Source organism: Penaeus monodon, chromosome 11, assembly GCF_015228065.2.
Source record: "Penaeus monodon isolate SGIC_2016 chromosome 11, NSTDA_Pmon_1, whole genome shotgun sequence".
Classification (NCBI taxonomy): domain Eukaryota; kingdom Metazoa; phylum Arthropoda; class Malacostraca; order Decapoda; family Penaeidae; genus Penaeus; species Penaeus monodon.
Genome location: NC_051396.1, coordinates 695,283 through 709,775, shown reverse-complemented (window position 1 = coordinate 709,775; position 14,493 = coordinate 695,283). Strand labels below are relative to the sequence as shown.

Below are 14,493 nucleotides of genomic sequence, written 5' to 3'. Positions count from 1 at the left end.
TATGTATAATGCATATGTATGTATATATATACATAATAATATATATATATATATTATATATATATATATATATAATATATATAATATAATATATATATATATTATATATGTATACATATATATATATATATTATATAATGTAGTAGTATCGATAGTATGTAATATGATGTATGTATTATGTATGTATGTATGATGTATGTATGTATGTAAATGTATTGTATGTATTATGTATTATATATGAAGTATATGTATGTATATATGTATGTATATATGTATGTATGTGATGATGTATGACATATACATACTGTATATTACAGAATTCTATATCACAGACTAAAGTATCATTTAACATTATTTATACGCTTTGTCTTAATTTGGTCATCTTGTATGAAGATATAGGTGAAGACAAAGCACATATGGGGAGAGCTTCTTCAACTCGTCACATGGCATCTTTGTCTCTGATCATCAAAGGTATCATATATAATAGGTAGTCAAGTTCTGTATGAAATCTGAAGAAAATATAATGAGGCGTGAGAAAATAAAATGGGAATTAATGCTAAAAACAGACATACACAGTAATACAGACAAAAGTAGGAGAATCAATCAGTATCACAATATTTCACTCCATAACTATTAATCTTTACTTATATCTTTACTTTTATTTGTTTACTTAACCATTACCCTTTTTACAACCTTTGAAGTAAATATAACAACTAAAAAACTTATGTAAATATTACTGACTACAGGCCATTATAGATTCCTAAAGAGGAAGAATCAAAATACACAAATTTTTCTTCTTTCTTTTTTTCTTCTTTTTCTTTGTGTAATTAATAGGGTTTTCTGCTACATGCATATAAATTAAATATAAATATACAACTACAATTACAAAACCTCATTCTTTTCCAAAGTACAAAAACAAAACACACAGCAGCTTACTTTAACTGCTTGAGGTGTCGTAGACCATCTTCTGTTACATTGCCACAGGAGGAGATCTGTAGTTCTTCAAGAGAATCTTTCAATAAGGGTAACTGCTCTAGACCTGCATCATCAAGGTATGAGGCTTTGTGAAACACGATGCGCCGAATATGTTTGCAACCTTCTGAGGTGTTAGAAAAACAGGGTGTATAACTATTGCAAGAGAGGTATGAATGCTAACAAGATTGTCATAATGAATCTTCTTTTGACTTATATCATTATAATCAAGAAGAATTATCAAATTCAAAATAAACAATAATGCACTGTGTAATTAATCATTCTTATTCATACTTCTTCCATATTTGTCACATTGTACTGTGTATGTATATAATAATAGTGACATTTTTTTTTAACAGAAAAAAGGCAACATTTTCATCTCTAATAATGTTTCACTTTGTTTTGTACAATTTATGTAATGGTAAAATTTAATGTAGATAGCAGGTTTGCAAGAATTACTTATACATATCATGATGAACACGGGAAATGAATCTAATACAGGAAATAATTATTCATCCCATTTCTATGCTACTGTATGACTTGTCATTAGCCTAATAAAAAATAGTTAAACAAATAAAACTAAAAACATTAACCCACCATCACACTTACTAAAATGAGGAAATCCAATGTGCATGATTGCTGAATCTGTGGCATCTATCTCCTCAACTTTGAGCAGTCTTCCACCTGAAATAGGCAGGCTGTTGTAATCTTTAGTCCAGGACTCCATGTTCCGCCATTTGACCAAGGCTCCACATCTCAAAAGCCACTCAGCACAGGCTCTATCAGGACCCACTTCCTTGATGCGGCTTTTGTCAACTCTGTGAAAAGAAAGAAAGGTATTTTCTCCTTCACCAGAGAAAGAAAAAGAAAGGATAAGGGTGTAGGCATAATTTTTAAAAAGTTTTTGAAGTTGTGAAAGATTCTAACTTCATATATTACCAGGCTGAGCTTTTCAATAATCAATTTTTGCTGTCATCATCATGGCTATATACTGAGTTTTCAAAAACACTTATCAAGAGATATAAAGCTCATACAGTCAATAGGTCTATTATCATAAAAAGTAATACTGTACATATAAAGCACGCTTCCAATTAATGTATAATTATCCAAAATTATACTTGTTAGTATTCTTAAAAAGGCTGGCTAATGTTTCAGGAGACAATAAAAAAATTATAGCAATTTCTTTGTATCTCTAAATCAGTATCATCAAACACTGCTACCACCTACGAGTATATATATTTACATGTAAGACTACCTGTTAAAAATTGTATTGAGCCAGCCCCATAATTTTCTGTGTGATGGAGAGGACCAACTCAGAGGCTGAAGAAGCATATTACTTCTGAAAACTTTTGTGCATGACCTAGGAAGTTGCTTCACATGTGTTGAGTGACAACACCTCACATTCTTCTGAAAATACAAACAAATCATATGAACTCTGTCTAAACTACATCCTCTGTTCATACTTTTTCCATCATTTTATTATTTTACTGCACCTACAAACTTGAATTGATTTTTAATATACCTGCTCCCACAAGCAAGTTCTAGCAGCTGTCCTGCCTATTTTGACTCGTTTCCATAATCCTGGAATACTTCTTGTCACAGAAGACATCATTCTCCTTTTTGGGTGTCACTTCTGAAAACCATAGAATCATCCTGTTTGAATGGCAAAAATACTTAACCCTTTTAGCAATCACAAAAACAAACAAAAAAGGCTGTGGTTACACTTATAGTAATGTAATGCAATGTCTAATGACAATTTTTATCAAACTCTGCTGTAATCACAATCCGAATTAGTCACAATATTGTCTAATGCATCCCAGCGACCCCATTCCTGGTTAGCAACCACCTCCAACCCCGGACAACCCCAGACAACGCCGGACAGACTTGGCACCAGGCGCTCCCACACGTCCATCGTGCTCTAACCTTTCCTGGGGAGAGAAAGAATTCTACATTTAACTCACACACGATAAAAAAGGTTTTCTTCTTCAGCCAAATCGTGTTTAAACTCATGATTCACTTCAATATTGAAGGTCAATGTGCATCTGTGACTTTAAAATTTAACTACAATTCTCTACTAGGTATTCTATGGTAGTCTTAAGAAAAAAGAAGAAAAAAGAAAATGAAAAAGAAAAGAAAGAAAAAGAAATAGAAAAAGAAAAGAAAAATAAAGAAAAAAATACATATATACATATATATATATATAAACATATATATATATATATATATATATATATATATATATATATATATATATATATATATATATATATATATATATAAACAAATAAATAGATCTCATATGCTTCATACCACCTCATATTTCGACTCGAGTTACAAGTGTCAGAATAACTCAAGTCCACGAATGAATAACTAACGATACAATACACTGAGAAATATCCACAGTCAGTCCATACCTTCCTCGGAGCGATCTTAGAGGCAAAAAATCACCTGCTTATTTGGCCGCAGATTTTCCTCTCGCCGCTGTTTGTTGTGGTTCTTCTCGTCGTTCGCGGATTCACCCGGATTTCCGCGTCGGGCTCTTCGCTGCGACGGCGAGAGTCGCCTAGTTATCGATCTTCATTTTCTTTTTTTTATTAATGTGTTCGTTAGTATTTAGTTCTCATTACTATTATCGTTATTGTTGTCATTATGATAATTATTACACTTATCATTATCATTATTATTATTATCATCATCATCATCATCATCATCATCATCATCATCATCATCATCATCATCATCATCATCATCATCATCATCATCATCATCATCATCATCATCATCATCATCATCATCATCATCATCATTATTATCATCATCATCATCATCATCATCAAGGGGCTAACGCCGACGGGGGCGCATGGCCGCATCCACCCTTCGCTTCCAGCCACGAGGATCCCTCGAGGAGAGTCTCCAGGCAGGCCCACGGCCCATCTCTAATTCCTCGCGACAGGTCTCGTCGAGCTGCCCAAGCCATGATCTCCTGGGTCGTCCCACAGGTCTCCTCCACCGCAGAGAGACTACCTGATGGGCAGGGTCGTTCACAGGGAGACGAGCTAGGTGGCCATATAGCCTGAGTTGGCGATTATGCAAGTAACAGGTCCCTTGCCAGTCTCACGGTGTAACCGCCGGTTGGACACGTGGTCCTGTCAACTGTACCCCATGATCCGGCAAAGGGACTTGTTACAAAAGGCATCAAGGCGAGACTCCAAAACACTGGATAGCGTCCAGATTTCGCTTCCATAGAGCAAAACTGGCAGTATCAAGGCCTTGAAGACACGCAGCTTGGTCCTTCTGCATAGGTACCGACACCTCCAAACGCTCTTATTGATCGAGTTCATGGCTCCTGTTTCCAGACCAATCCGTCTACTGACTTCTTGGTCTGACAACCCAGAGATATGGACTACGCGACCAAGGTATGTAAAACTTTTTGTAATTTCAACGTCCTCGCCGCAAACATGGATCGACTGAACGGGTTCCCCTAACAGGCCCCCAAAGTCCTGAATCTTGGTCTTGGTCTAGGAGACCTCTAGGCCTAGGGGCTTCGCCTCATTGCTAAATGCATCTAGAGCCGCTACAAGTGACTCCAGGGACTCAGATAGGATGGCAACATCGTCGGCAAAGTCAAGGTCTGAGACTTTGACATTGCCTAATGTTGCTCCACACTGACTTTGGCTAGTAGCTCTGCCCATTATCCAGTCCATGGTTAATGGTTAAAAGCAAGATAAATGTGCTAGACATCTAAGGTCATGTAGCACTATAGTTAATGTTAGGGAAGGGTGGTTGAGTTAGTGATTAGTTGTCTAAGCTGGGCAAAGCAATTGGTGGGTGAAAGAGTTAGAGTCGGGTGTGGTAAGGAGTTAGATTAGATGGGGGGTATGTATGAGGAAAGAGAATAGGTTGTTGAAACAGAAAGTGTGGGATTTTGTAAGGATGTCTGATAGGTTGGGAGGTCGGTGAAGGGAGGATAGGTGGGGGAAGGCAGAGGTAAGTATGGAAGAGACATAAAGGGAATGTGGGGAAGAGGCAAAATGATAATTGGGGATTGGTATTGGAAGATGTGTAAGAAAGGTCTCTTGAAAGCATACAATAGATGGGTTATAAGAGGAAAGGATATGACAAAGGTCAGGTCTGTGGGAGCTGTGGGGCTGTGTTGGGAGGGATTAGGAGGATAAGGTGTAGGGGGGATATCGTTAGGAGGAGGATGGATATCAGCAGTTACTTGCAGTGTGAAAGGAGCAGGAGTTGTAAGATTGAGGTTGAGTGTCAGTTTTCATTAAGTAATCTTGAATATTTTCAATAGTTTCTTCTGAAGAGTTGGTTGGGGAGTTTTGGGGGATAAAGGATTTCTTGTGAGGGGGGAAGAGAGGATTGGTGTCTCAAGCGTAGGGGCAGGTGGAGGTTTGTGTGGTAGGGAAGAGGGGGTGGAACGTTGGTTCTGTCTGTTACGGGTAGTGCGAGGAGGGAGAGGGGAAGGTGTTGGGGTTGTAGTGGTGATTGGAGTATCTGTAGTAGAGATTGGAGTGTCTGGGTTTTAGGATGGCAAAAGAGTTTGACTGGGGAAGGTAGGAGGTAGAAGAGGGGGAGTTAGGTGTAGGGGGGGTGGGTTTATGAGAATTGGTATAGAATGGCAGTATTACTGGAGTAAGGAGTAAGAGAGAAACCACGTCGACGTGCTTCCTGTCTGGCTTCACGTAGTGTGAGTCCAAGTTTGAATCTGAGAGTTGTACCTCAGACTCAAACTTTGTGTGTGGGACAGCCTCTATAAATACATTTATGGGGGCCGCCACAGTTGGCACATGTGCGTGATTGTGCAGAGCAGCTAGATCGGGTATGCCAGGTTGGGCACATAGTGGCATCTGGCTGTGGAACGCAATGTTTGGCTGGGTGTCCTAGACGCAACAATTTTGGCACTGACGTGGAGGAGGTTGGTATGGACGAACAGGGAGGGATTCTCCTCCTATGTAGACGTTAAAGGGAAGGTCATGTCTACGGAAGGTAATTTTGGCATATTAGTGGGTTTCTTTCGAATGACCTCCTGGGGGGAATGGAGTAGCATTGTACTGATGTTGCATCATAGTCTGTGAGACAGGCAAGTAGGTCTTCTCCACAGTCTGACCAATCTTTGTCATAGACTGGACAATTTGCTGGGGAGATTGAAACTGTTCCGGTGCAAGTATTGAGGGTTGGATGGGGTTCTGCAAGGATGGGGTTACCATATAGGTCAGTTTTGTTAATGCTATAGCTTGGTTTTCGGATGTTACTGTGACAAGACGGGAGCGGTCGGGTCGGCTACGGAAAGAGACTTTACCTACATGTTTTTGGGGACATTGTTGGAAGAGAAGGGTGTTGTCAGAGTAGGGAGCTGTGGGAGGGATCACGAAAAATCGGTCCCATTTGGCTGCGCTAAAGAGAGTATTCAAGATTGTTGTAGAGATTGGGGTAGTAGAAGGGCGGGGGCGTGACGAAGATGGAGTAGTGTTGAGTGAGGTGTTATGGAGAGGTGGGCAATAAGGCTGTAAGGTATTAATAAGGGAGGATGGGGTGGTTGATGTTGGAGGTTGTGGGGATAGAGGTGTTGAAGTTGAGCATGCTGGAAGAGTGGAAATGTTCCTTAAGGGTTGATTGTTGGCTACTGTACTAGGAGGCATTGATGAGGGGGTAGTTATTGCAGTGTTCGGAGCCGTGGTCAAAGGAGAGCCTGGGGTCAGGGAATCGGGTGGGTTTACATCGTTGGGGCTATTGGATAAAGGGGCAAGCCTCATTGCCCTAATAGTGGGATATGTTTTCATTACTGGCCATGGTAAGCTGGGTTATGTTGGGGATAAACATCCACCCTCAGGGTCCCCTTGAGGGGTAAGGGCTAGGTAACTAAATCAAGGAATACCGTGCCCATGGCTCCCTCAGGCCGTTCAGGACTGCACAAAGTCAGCCTTTCATCCTTCAGCACGGCTCCACACCTTAGGAGGTGATAGCAGAAGGGTTTTGGTGAAGGGACAGAAACGAAAAGTGGGAAGGAAAAAAAAAAGACCATGCAAAATTAGTGAGTCAGGGCTGAGTCCCAAGGTTGGGGAGTTCCCCATCATTGGGTCCCAGTCTCCGTCTCCTAAGCCCCCCCCCCGACAATAACGGTGCAAGGGATTGGGGGGGTTATCCAGTCCATACAGGTGTTGAAAAAGTGTTGGTGCAAGGACACAGCCTTGCCTCACCCCTGAATTAACAGGGAAGAAGTTCGACATACCCCCACCACACATTACAGCACTTTCAGTACCAGTATAAAGGCTTGCTATTAGGCCAATAATCTGTGTCGGAATTTCCCTGAGTCTCAGGATCTCCCATAGCGATTCCCGATGCACCGAGTCAAACCCCTTCTTGAAGTCGATGTAGGTTGCAAGCAACCCATGACCAAACTCACGACGGCGTTCCACAATTACTCGAAGCGCTAGTATACGGTCTATCGTGGACTTGCCAGGAGTAAATCCAGACTGCTCTGGTCTCTGATGCCTCAATAGGTGGTTGCGGATCCGTTTCAGAAGGATGTGGGCGAGAACCTTGCCTGGTATGCTGAGCAGTGTAATGCCATGGTAGTTGCTACAATCCTAACGATCCCCTTTCCCCTTCCAGAGAGGGATGACCACGCCCCTCAGCAGGTCACGGGGAATGGTACCAGACTGCCAGATGGCAGTCAGGACTGTATGCAGGCCCCGAGCCATGGGTTCGCCCCCAGCCTTTAGCAGTTCAGCAGGGATATCACATATGACTGCAGCTTTCCCACTCTTCAGCTTGGAAATCGCCATCCTAACCTCAGTTAGGGTAGGAGGTTCCTCACTGATGGGTGGGTCCGGCGCAGGCACTGAGACATCGCTTGCATCCAAGCTAAGTGTTGGAGGGTCTACCTGGTACAACTGATCAAAATACTCAGCCCAACGTTCACGAACCCCAACATAATCTGAGATGATCCGTCCATCCGCTGATCGGACTGCAGTCATCTGTGAGGAGAGCTTAGAGTTCAGTTTTCTCAGGGCTTGGTAGGAAGGGCGAAGGTCATTTACCAAGAAATGGCCTTCAAACCCCTCAGTAAGATTCCTGATGAACTGTTCCTTGTCCCTTCTCAGCAGTGTCTGAGCCCTAAGCACCATGGAATGACGCAAGACTTGATTCCCATTCAGCCGAGCCTTGCGACACGCTTCAGTGGCCTCTAATGTCTCCAGGGAGATGAAATTCTGCCTTGCCCTCGGCATACTCCAGTGGACTCCTGAGCTGCTTCGAGTGTTACGCACTTGAAGAGCTCCCACAGAGCAACTGGGTCCGTCAGGTTGTTGAGTTCTGTGAATCGGTCAGAGACTGCCATGGTGAACCCACGGGCACACTCCTCCTCCCTTAGTCTGTCCAGGTGAAACACCTTAGGGTGGCCACTGGAGGGACGGGGAGTTTGAAGTGGACCCGCAGGGTAGCCACAACCAGCCTATGGTCGGTGCCACAGAACTCGGCAGTCCGGTAAACCCTGCAGTTCTGGAGGATCCTCCATCGCGTGCTACCAAGAATGTGGTTGATCTTCTCGGCCACTTTACCATCGCTGTACCATGTCCAGTGATGCGGGTTGGAGTGCTGGTACCAGGAGCCAGAGATCCTCATTTTCTGGGACCTAGCAAAGTCCCAGAGAAGGAGGCTATTCTCGCTGCTGGGATCAGCTCCTGAGCCATGGGGGCCGACAGACATCTCATAGCCAGCTCGGTCACAGCCGGATACTGCATTGAAGTCACCCAGAACAATGCAAATATCTCGCCGGGGGCAATTGTCTGCCACAGCTGCGAGTTTGGCATAGAATGCCTCTTTCACATCAATTTTATATACATTGGTAGGGGCGTATACAGCAATAAGAGACATGAAGCCAAAAGCATGCTTCGGTCTCAATGCCATAATACGCTCATCAACCGGTGTCACCTCAACTACCAAGGGCTGAAGTCGGCTGGAGATGGCTATGGCTACACCCTGGAGGTGGTGACCATCGCTGCAGCCCGACCAGTAGTAGGTGTACCCACCCACACTGATCATGCTGCTACCAGGTCTTCTCACCTATGAGAGGGCAACCACCCCATCCCGTTGCCTAATTCCCGCGAAGCAGAGGTAACAGCTCATCCTGCCGCAAGGACCGGATGTTCCAAGCACCTACCCGGAAAGCATGCCTGAGGTTAAGCCTCGGGTGGTCACTCCGGGTGCACGCCACCTCTGCCGACACAGCCCCATATAAAGGGGGACGGCAGGCTGTGGGACTGTGGGGTTCCCGAGGGCTTTGCCCCACAAGCTTCATGGTGGGTTGACGCCTGCCGGGGCGAGTAACTCTCGTTCCAATCCTGCGCCCCGACATTTGTCCTCATAGTGAGGACCACAGCCCGCCTTACTTGCTGGGTGGGAGGGACAACTCCCCTCCCCCCAGCATATCCATTTATTCTGGTCATTGCCAGTGGGTCTTTCTGGGGGGAGGAGGACTGGCAAGGCCCACATTATTATTATTATTATTATTATTATTATTATTATTATTATCCTTATTATTTTCATCATCATTACCATTATCATTGTTATAATTATCATCATTCTATTATCATTATTATAAGTATTATCATAATCATATTTTTTTTATCATTATCATAAAATTTTCATTACAATCATTATTATTATTTCTTTATTGTTATTATCATGATTTTTTTTTTTCTCATTACCTGTAATACCATTATCGTTACTATCTTAAGCATAATCAATATTCTTGTTGTTTTTGTGTTTATTAGTTTCATCAATATCACCCTGGGGCAAAGCTCCCAGGTAAGGAATTTTTTTTGGTTCATAAGGCAATGCTTGTGAATTCCCAGAAAGTTTAATGGTTAAAATAAATAAATGTGCAAGACATCAAGTCACATAGCATTATTATAAAGTACTGTGGTGAAAAGGTTAAAAATAAGAGTACAGAAGAGGTGATGACAAACCATATTGGTCGAGTCTCTGTCTCCTAAGCACCCCACAACAGCAATAAGCATGGGATGAAGATGGGGAGGGGAGGTAACTTGCAAAACACACAATGCACTGATAGGTATTTGTGTGTAAATCATTTCACCATTACTTTGAAATTTTATGTCAAATCAGCATCTATAACAAAAGTCTGACTGATATCAGTTTCTTTTTAATTTTTTTATTGTGAGCAAGTTCGTTTTCAATAAAAAAATGATTCTCATTAATCAGTATGTTTGGTGCATTTCTTAACAGTTTGGAAACCTATGAACTGCAACTTTAAGCTGAGCAACTGCATATATAAATGTATAACATATTGACATTTGTTTGGAAAAATATCTAATTCAAATTCTCAGATGCTGCATTTCTCAACCTAATGTACATGCAAGCTTAACCCACTGTTGCTGGAGATGGCAAGTATATACAGTACATGCCACACCACTATTTAGTTTATCAATTGTGTTTACACATAGATGGCCCTGCAAAACCTTAGTCAACAACTAGTCATACTATTGCACCTGTTTACTATTTCCATGACTTTCAGAAATATTGTTTAATTTTATTTGGGTATCAGAACTGTTAATAGCATTATAATAACCATAATGTCAATAATAATCATAACAGTATTAACACTAAAAAAAAAAAAAAAAAAAAAAAAAAAAAAAAAAAAAAAAAATCGATCAATCCATCAATCAATCAATGAAAGGGGAAATTAGTGAGGCCACTTCCGACTACTAACTGGCTGAGCACCTGTGGAGACATCTGTGTAAATACAATTTCAGGAAACATAATTTCAGTGGACATTACATGTTCCCAGTGTCATTGGGTTAAAATGTAACCAGATTGTTAAAAAAAAAAAACTAATTTCAGGCTGATCTACTGGCAAAGGCATAAAACTGGCAAGGCATTAATTACAAACTACAGAAATCAATGAATATTTTACTTAGTAAGATCATTATTCATAAATATACATACTTTGACAAATCATTTTACAGAAAACACTGTAGCCTTCTAGGAGTCTGAGCCAACTCTGTAGTAGTTCCTATGGCATATTAAACTAAAAAGCTTAAAACAAACTAAAAACAGATATATATACTGTATACATAGTATACTTTAAATAGCTAGTTATTAACAGCTGAACATAACATGGAAAGGAAAATGAAAAGACCAATGGAAATACATTTTCTATTATATCAAATACATATATTGAAACTTATGCAGATTTTATTATTCCATTCAAAGTGTTTGGTATCTCTTGCATATAACTTTACATCTGAACAATCACAAGCTAGGTTTTCGTAATAAGTCACTGGCAGATATCCTCAAATTCAAACATATTTACGACTTGTGACTAAATAAAATCCTTCTATGTTAGCACTTCTAAATCTTAATATACTTGCAGAAAGAAGAGGAAAGAAAAAAAAGAAGCAAAAAACAACAAAATTAAAAGGAAAATTGGTAAGATATGAAAAGAAGGGGCAGCAAATACAGAAAGATAATACAACACTTTATGGACTATACTAGTGTCTATTAACATTGTGCTTCATCACCAGTAAGATACTGTACCTCACAATGGCATGAAAAAATCAATTCTTGCACAATGCTAATAGCTACTTGGCTCATTTACAAACCACCATTCATAGAAAGTAGGAATCATGTAAGCTTAATATAAGGTGCATCAGGGGCTTATATAGAGTATTTACAAAGGTACATAATATAACAAAAGGACGATTCATTGTAAAGGCCTGTGCAATGTGGCAAGATCTCAGGACTTGCAAACTAAACAACTGCCTGTTGTTGTTAAGAAGTGACAGTGTTTATTCAAGATATGACGTGATGGGTTTCCTCAAATGGGTAGCTTGACATGTCAATTTTGGTAAGGCACATTTTCCTATTACAGAAACAACTTCAGGGCATGTCAAAACACTTCTGGCCCAATTGCTGAAATACCATCTTATGAACTTCACCAAATTTAACAAGAAATTTGAAGTGACATGGCTTCAGCCAATATACCAATGTGAATGAGGAAGGGTTCCCAATTGTCCAAGTTATAAAGTAAAAAGAATCAAGAATAAAAATAATAATATTGAAAACTACTAAGAAACATACACTGACCAAAGCATACTATAAAATAGTAATCAAAATAACCAAAGAAGAAAATACATCCTGTAACACTAATGAGAGCAATGCTTCATCAATTCTGTACCAGTGACTACGATATAGTATGCATCTGCAATTAATTTTTAACTCTTACAATAATGCATGTATACAATTAAAAAAAAAAAAAAAAAAAAAAAAAAAAAAATCAATTTCCTTATAAAATGTCTACAGACAGCTAACATCTCTGCAGTGAAGAATTCTGCTTAACATTAGCAGCTCGGTACTTAGGCATTCACTGACAGGAAAAAGCACTATTGGAAAGGAATTGACAAATTATATTTGTAATGAGTGTGAAGAAGAGAGAGAGGGAACATAAGCTGACATAGTACTCAGAATAGAATACATGAGTGCATATTTCAACATAGAAACCCTGGTTCTATGATAGTACTTTGTATTCTTTCCTATTTTGTATGAGAAAAAGTGAAAAAGGATAAAGAAATAGAAATAGAAAATAAGTTAGTTGAGTGCATAAGTGAGTTGAATGAGTGAATGAGTGAGTGAATTTGTGTATGGATGAGTGAGTGATGTTTGTACAAGTTACATCATTTTCTTGTTCTATTATTCATACTAAAATCTGATGAGCTATAAGACTGCATTGAAAGGGAAGTAATATAACAGAAGACATGTAATGATAGATTGAGAGAAAAAAAAAGGAAAGAAAAAAAAAAAAAAAAATCATGTAGCTCCTATGATAAGTATATGATCACTCCAAATTACTCAGCTATATTTAAAAAGCAAGCAATTTAACCACTCAATTAATCCAATATACAAAGCACTGAAGTGATCGCTCTAAAAACCCACAAGGAACTGAGCAGTTTGCACATTACCTGAAGCACTCGCAAAAGGTTATCACTGTAATTTGAAGAATGTACACATAGATATCTATTAACCCATAATCAATGAATAATTAACATTACATGAAAATAAGAAGAAACAGGCTGTTTTGAATGCAGGTGCCACGAGGTAAGCCACACACAGATAGTCCCAATGAGACAGCCACTGCACCAGGCTTGATAACCGGAAGGCCAACGAAACTGGGCAGGGATCCATACAGAGAACCTGGAGGAAAATAGATGATTAATTAAAATCTTTGTAACACAACAACAACAACAACAAAAATCAAACAAGAAATAGGAAATAAGAAAATGATAAGAAACTGTAACTGTGGTCTCCATGAAACCAATAACATTTTTAAGAGGCTTTCATTTGAACATTTCCTTTAAACCACTAGCTGCAAGTTTATGTACAGTTCACTGATGTGTGTGTGTGTGTGTGTGTGTGTGTGTGTGTGTGTGTGTGTGTGTGTGTGTGTGGTTTGTGTGTGTTGTGTGTTGTGTGTGGTGTGTTTGTGTGTGTGTGTGTGTGGTGTGTGGTGTGTGTGTTTTGTGTGTGTGTGTGTGTGGTAGTGTGTGTGTGTGTGTGTGTGTGGTGTGTGTGTTTGTGTGTGTGTGTGTTTGTGTTGTGTGTGGTGTGTTGTGTGTGTGTGTTCGGGTGCGTGGGAGTAGTGGTCGTGTGTGGTGGGTGGTGCGTGGTTGTGTGTGTTTCGTTTGTGTGTGTGTGTGGTGTGTGTGGTTGCGTGTGTGTGTGTGTGGGTGTTTGTGTGTGTGTGTGTGTGTGTGTATGTGAGAGAATTCTGTGATATGTTTGTCCCAGAGGCTTTCGACACCCTAATGAAAATGTTAGTCTTGGAGGCATCTGATGCCTTAATTTCCATCTAAACTGGATTATATCTATGAAAAGGATCTCCTGTATACAGAATACTGAGTGCAATGCCTATCAGTAATGGTGGTTCTTGGCAACATTGTAATGCTTCGATGCATCATTTGTCACTCACCTGCCTTTGACAGGGGAGGTTATGCTAGATGAATTCAAGTCGACTACGACCACTTTATTTTCCTTTATTGATTCTCTTTTTCTCTTTGACTTTTGACAGGGGGACCACAGTTAAGGAATATATTGTAGCAGTGGATGCCTTGTACAAGGCAGAACAGTCACTTTAGGAGTGGGGTGGAGAAGTGTGCAGCATCTTGTGAAACATTTTAGTAAGGGCAATTTACTCAGTCCAGGGTGCAAGTGTGGACCCAAAAGATTATTGGAAAGCAGGTGAAGGGAAATCCTTTGATAACAGCTCCAGAAATCAAGGAAAAAAACATGACTCCTTGGAAATGCATCTCTGTGCTGCTTACGATCTTAATTTCTGAAGTTTTCGTGACTTGGAATAAACCACTGCTCAATTGTGTTAGGAAAAGGAAGTGCATCTCCTTTGACAAAAAATATGAAGAGTGGTTACCCCAACTGGTGAAGCGTGTCTTTGGTCGGATGAAAGCAGGTTTGCTTTGACTGGCAGCAACAACAATA

The 14,493-nt window shown here is 40.2% G+C and overlaps 1 protein-coding gene across 1 annotated transcript in view; it reads right to left on the bottom strand.

Annotated features, from left to right (window-relative positions):
- Positions 1-3,493, bottom strand: part of LOC119579096 (ATP synthase subunit s, mitochondrial-like) — a 5,306-nt gene extending 1,813 nt beyond the window's left edge. The window contains exons 1-6 of the mRNA XM_037926834.1: positions 3,387-3,493; positions 2,896-2,900; positions 2,495-2,605; positions 2,228-2,379; positions 1,582-1,790; positions 937-1,099 (exon numbers count right to left, since the gene is read on the bottom strand). Coding sequence (XP_037782762.1) covers positions 937-1,099; positions 1,582-1,790; positions 2,228-2,379; positions 2,495-2,584 — 614 coding nt within the window. The 5' untranslated portion in view covers positions 2,585-2,605; positions 2,896-2,900; positions 3,387-3,493. The remainder of the gene's footprint in view (positions 1-936; positions 1,100-1,581; positions 1,791-2,227; positions 2,380-2,494; positions 2,606-2,895; positions 2,901-3,386) is intronic.
- Positions 3,494-14,493: the final 11,000 nt, after the last annotated feature.